Here is a 6008-nt window from a genome sequence, read left to right on the forward strand (position 1 = left end):
CACAGGTGAAGAAGCTAGATGTGGAGGTCCTGGGCTGGTGTAATTACACAAGGTCTACGGTTGTGAGGCCGATTGGATGTACTGCCAAATTCTCTAAAACGACGTTGGAGGCAGCTTATGGTAGAGAAATTAACATGACATTCTCTGACAACAGCTCTGTTGGACATTCCTGCAGTCAGCATGCCAATTGCACGATCCCTCAAAACTTGAGACATCTGTGGCATTGTGTTGTGAAAAAAAAACTGCACATTTTAGTGGCCTTTTATTGTCCCCAGCACAAGGTGCACCAGTGTAAGGATCATGCTGTTTAATCAACTTCTTGATATGCCACACCTGTCAGGTGGATTGATTATCTTGGCAAAGGAGAAATGCTCACCAACAGTGACGTAAACAACTTTGTGCCATCGGGTCTCTCTCTCTCTCACTGCACGCTCTGCTCTGAATAGGACCTGATTGGCCTGACTGCCTATTGTTACCTCTTTGCTCCACAGACTCTTCCGGAGATCTGCTCCGAACAGGACGAGATGGATTTCCTGATGGAGGCCCTGATTATGAGGTGCATTGGGCTGGAACACACGGCCCCATCCACTTCCTCCTGCACCACACACACACACAAAGGATGCATACTGTAACATAGCGTACCATGAGGCAGGCGGATGAGACCCAAACACTGTCATGCCATCACTTAGCGCTCGGCAGGCTAGTCTGCTGCCATGTTTTGTTAACCAGCTCCCCAGCTGTTGTTTATCATAGAGAGTCAGGTAATTCATCCCTATCGAGGAGACAGCAGCTGGTTGCCAGAAGAACCTCGTCTCTCCTCCAAATAGAGCTCTGCTGAAAGCATTAAAAAGCATATCTGTCGAGCAGATGCTATCGGGCTAAAGCAGGCACAACAGAGTACATAATAAGCAGCTTGGGGTAAATTGGGACCCGGAGTGTTTGCTGGCCATGAAATAACCCTAGACATACAGATGTAAACACAGACACATTCATGTAGATGCCACCACACAACATCACACACAGTTTTGTAAAAATCAGTGGTTAATTTGTAAATCGGGAGGTGCCGGAACAAAAAATTAGCGTGAGAGGGGGTGACCTAGGGAGCTCTGAGGTACCTGAACGCAAGAGAAAAAAACACAGCACCTTTATAATAAAGCCTGGCTTGCATGTAATCACTTTTTTTTGTGTGGTGGCACAGAGCAGTAGAGTAGAGGCACTTCCAGAAGTTGCACACATGGGGAACATTTTTAGTAGCCCAGGGTCTGGGGAAAATGTGGCCTTTTAATAAACAAATTCCATGCAATTGACAAATTGCAACTGACAGATTTGCCGAGCGTTCTCGACTTGTAGGCTATGCCTTCTAAATGGGCTACTATACATAATCCACAGCTAGGCTATTTTTTTAAAGAAGCTATTGATCCTCTGTGGCTAAATTAGTAGGCTATTATTTCATTTATTTCTGAACCGACAGCAGTAATTCTATAACTTTGTCAAATGTATTTGCATTAATCAGGGGTGCTCCAGCTCCTCCAGAACCCTTCGCACGGCTATGATTATATATGGAAATAAATTAAGTACAACGCTGGAGAGCGGAGAGTTGCAGGCTCATGTCTATCAGAACAGGGAGAGGGATCATAGAAACTGAATCTCCTTGTAGTTCTGTGAGCAATAAAGCCGTGCTTCTCACACAGCCACACGTTGGTCTCAAACATAATGTTGCCCAAACCATAAACCCAGGCCAGCTGTACCCCAATCAACTCTTAAAATATTAGGTAAGGGTTGAAAATCTACTTTTTTATATATTGCGTTTATTTTTTGCCAAGAGGTACCGGATTCGGCCAAAAAGTTTCAGGAACGAAACAGTCCAAAACAGAATGGTGCCGGATCCTGTGTACCCTGAAGCTATTACAGCTGATGTCTGGCCAACTCTCCTAGCCTGAGGTAGTGTATTCACCACCACTGTCCTTGTGTGTCCACAGTAAGTTCAGCCACCAGAACATAGTGCGCTGCATTGGGGTGAGTCTGCAGATCCTGCCCCGCTTCATCCTCCTTGAGCTGATGACTGGAGGAGATATGAAGAGCTTCCTGAGACAGAACAGACCCAAAACGGTCAGTAGCTTCCTGAGTCAGAACAGAACCAAAACGGTCATTAGCTCCCTTAGACAGAACCGACCAGAAGCGGAGTGTCTCTCAACTGTTAAACAGCCCTGTAGGTCTGTGTAGGTAAAAGCAGTAATGGTTATGTATGGTGTCTTTTCAGAGTCAGAGCTCCTCCCTCACCATGCTGGAGCTGCTACACGTGGCCAGAGACATCGCCTTCGGCTGCCGTTACTTGGAGGAGAACCACTTCATCCACAGGTTACTATGTCCTCCTACCACAACCTATGCATGACCTTTTTGTATACGGTATTCATATTACATAAAGAGGTATCCAATGTTGTGTGTTTCAGAGACATAGCTGCCAGGAATTGTTTGCTGACCTGCCCTGGGCCAGACAGAGTGGCTAAAATAGGGGACTTTGGAATGGCACGTGATATATACAGGTACACTTAAACCACCAGTACACTCGGCATCTACCAAGCCTCTTGATCTTCATGACATGAGCCGTTTCATTTCTCCATTGTGTTTTTTTCCTAGTTGAAATCTCAACGTATCTGTAGGATCAGTCTGGTCTCGCTCCATGCAGTGATGAACCCTCGAGAGTACTATTCCCATTGAGTTATATACCTAGAGGAGTTTGAAACGCTAACCATGACTCATTCTCCTCCATAGGGCCAGCTACTACAGAAAGGGCGGCCGTGCCATGCTGCCCGTCAAGTGGATGCCGCCAGAGGCCTTCATGGAGGGCATCTTCACCTGCAAAACGGACACATGGTAACCTATTTACTCTTCTACATGATCCAAAGTTGATCTAACCAAAGTTGAATGAATGGTATAAGTACATACGGCCAGTATAAATGGGACAGCAACTGATTTCTCTGAGCAACTTTTTAAACTGAGCTCTGTTCTCCCTCTGCAGGTCGTTTGGAGTACTGCTCTGGGAGATTTTCTCTCTGGGCTACATGCCTTACCCCTGCAAGACCAACCAAGAGGTTCTGGAGTTTGTGACGAGTGGGGGGAGGATGGACCCCCCGAAGAGCTGTCCCGGGCCTGTGTGAGTAGATCAGATTGAGCTGATGGAGAGTTAACTCTTGGTGGGAGTTTATAATGCATTTACTGTTGCTAGGCCTATATGCAATTTTAGACTTAAATCCATGATATTGAGTTTTTTTCTTCCTCTCCCTTCTGTAGTTACCGGATCATGACTCAGTGCTGGCAGCACTGCCCTGAACACAGACCCAATTTCTCCACCATTCTGGAGAGGATCAACTACTGCACTCAGGTACTGACCCACTGGCAGCTAGGGATGCATTTCCTTTATAACACACCATTTATATTTACCACTTATATTCTCTCTCTCCCACCCAGGACCCTGATGTGATCAACACACCCCTGCCTGTGGAGTATGGCCCCACAATAGAGGAGGAGTTGAGCACTGTGATCTGCCCTGACACCTCGGGTAGTCTGACCCCTCTGCTGGTGGCCCACTCTGCCTCCCAGGAGGTCTCTCCCCAGCTCAGCAGCCTGGGTCTGGGTCTGAGCATTGGCCCCACCCCGCTGCCCCAACCACACAAGCCCCGTCTGCTGCTACATAGGCCCCAGCAGCTGCCTCAGGAGGTGGCCTCATACCGTGAGGCCCTAGAGCCCTGCTGGGCTGAGCCTGTGCCTGCTCCAGGGGTCTGCCCTGGGGCCTGGCTCCAACCCGAGCCCCTCCAGCCCTGCTCCAGGAACAGTTCCTTCTCAGGCAGCCAGAGGCTCAAAAACAAGACCAAGAACCTATGGAACCCAACCTACGGCTCTTGGGTGCTGGAGAGCTTTGGTCAGGGAAAGACAGCACTGTCTCATACCCAGTCCATGCCCCTGTCCAGCAGCTGCTCTGCCCTCCAGGCAGCACCCCCTACCTCCGAGTGCACCGACTCTGGGTGCGATGGCAGCCTCGGCCTCCCTGCCCCCAGCAGCCTGTGCTCCTCATCCCCCTCCTCGCCCTGCCAGACCCTTTCTGCTCCCCAGGGTGCACCCAGCCTCAGCCTGGTGTCCTCCCGGAAGGGCCCAGCAGGAGGAGCCAGTGGGTGCCAGGCTGTGGACCTGGCAAAGCTGCAGAGCTTCCCCTGTGGCAATGTCAACTATGCCTACGACGAGCAGAGCTACGAGGCGGAGAGACTGCCCCTGGTGGTGCCCAAAAGCCCAGAGCCCTGCCCCAGCACCAGCTGTGCCCCCAGCGCCTCTTTCTCCTCCTGCTCAGGGGCAGGCCTGGGCGCAGCCTCCTCTTGTATGCCCAAACTGCTACTGAAGCGCCACGCCAGCTATGGACACGAGGATGTGAGGAAGCACACCAAACCTGAGAAAACCACCCGGGACAGAGACTCAGGCTTCTCCCTGTCGGAGGACCTGAGTGTCACCCCTGTCTAACCGTGGCCCCTGGGGGGGGGGAGAAGCAGAACACTGGAACAGACCGCACAGATCAATGGCCACGCACAGGAACACACTACTGGAGATGGCAGCCATTTTGACCAAATCATTTTCACTCCCTTTTGTCGATTCATTGTTTTATTTTATACAGTTTTGGTGCAACTGATGCCTTCTAGTCAGCATAGGCAGTGAGAGAATTATATTAAAGGCACAGTTTACAGACAGGAAGAGATGCTGCATTGCCAGGAGACAGGTGGTATGTTCTCTTCCTGATGTGGAAAATGACACATCCCAAGAAGGCCGTCACTGGCACAGAAGCACATCCAAGCCTCAGTGGATTTCTAGGCCCTAGCTGGATTCAGCTGCAATGTTCTGGCATCCATTGAAATGCGCAGTGTCTCCTCTGCTTCGGGGGCTCTTTTGTTAGGCCATTCCTTTCTTCTCTGTTTCTACCATTACCTTTTAGTTGCTGGGTTCATATCCCAACAACAATCCTCTACCGTTGGGCCCATAACTCCACAACATGCTCTCCATCCAGGGAGAGCACTGCAGCTTGACCCTGTGCTCCTCTCAACGGTGTCTGTGTGATGTGTGGGGGGTTTTGTTCGTAACTGAAACAATGGATAATAAAGTTGTATTGTAGGTTTACACTGGAATGAATGACTGGGATTGACTGCTAAATCAATACTGTGAGTACATAAGAATCTCTGGTTCCCTATGCAGGTGATGGTAAGGCAGAAAGGAGAATTACATTGTGTGAGGATGTTACGACAGGTAGTCTAAGAGCTCCTTGCGATAAGAATTATAATGACTTGTCACCTACAAGGTGCATGACCAAAATGTCATCTCGTTTAGAATTGTCAGTTATTTTGTAGATAGTGTTTAAATGTAGTCATTTCCACACTTATTTTCTTAATACTAAAGTCTATATTAATTGTTTACTAATACTTTACCCTCTCTACGTGCATTTAATCAAATGGTGGCTATTCTCACTTTTTACTGAGGCTTTTAGAGAAACCTAGAACAGATCATTTGGTAGGAAATGCTCTGTAATGTGTCCATCTTGTTCCACCACACAAAATGTTAATACTACTGAATTTCACCTTGGCAACACCAAAATATTATATACTATTATTTGACATTGGAATTCCTTAAACTGGACTAACTTCGTACATTTGTAGCAATTATACTTCATTTATAAAGTGTGTTTATGTCTTGTCTGAACACTACAGGTTTGTAATGTACTCTACTGTACCTCCTACAGCCAGCAGGGGACAGCATTCTCATATGAAATACCAAATAGTTAACGTTTGTATTTACATGAGGGCTTGTTTGCCATTTACTTTTTTATTTCTCAGTATCTATGTTATGAGCTGTAGTTAAAGCGGTACGGTTGCTGGTGTACATGTTAGCTTATTACACTGAAATAAACATTGTTTACTGGATATTTTAGGTTACGATAATGTCCTGTGTTTCCATGATGTAGGCTACAGTGACAC

General features: G+C 47.8%; 1 protein-coding gene across 1 annotated transcript in view; it reads left to right on the forward strand.

Moving 5' to 3' along the window:
* The window catches only part of LOC129812664 (tyrosine-protein kinase receptor-like), an 85337-nt gene extending 79376 nt beyond the window's left edge, over positions 1–5961 (forward strand). The window contains exons 22-29 of the mRNA XM_055864424.1: positions 492–556; positions 1980–2109; positions 2261–2358; positions 2451–2543; positions 2773–2874; positions 3020–3154; positions 3292–3382; positions 3469–5961. Of these exons, the coding sequence (XP_055720399.1) occupies positions 492–556; positions 1980–2109; positions 2261–2358; positions 2451–2543; positions 2773–2874; positions 3020–3154; positions 3292–3382; positions 3469–4509 (1755 nt within the window). The 3' untranslated portion in view covers positions 4510–5961. The remainder of the gene's footprint in view (positions 1–491; positions 557–1979; positions 2110–2260; positions 2359–2450; positions 2544–2772; positions 2875–3019; positions 3155–3291; positions 3383–3468) is intronic.
* Positions 5962–6008: the final 47 nt, after the last annotated feature.

Source organism: Salvelinus fontinalis, chromosome 16 (assembly GCF_029448725.1).
Source record: "Salvelinus fontinalis isolate EN_2023a chromosome 16, ASM2944872v1, whole genome shotgun sequence".
NCBI lineage: Eukaryota > Metazoa > Chordata > Actinopteri > Salmoniformes > Salmonidae > Salvelinus > Salvelinus fontinalis.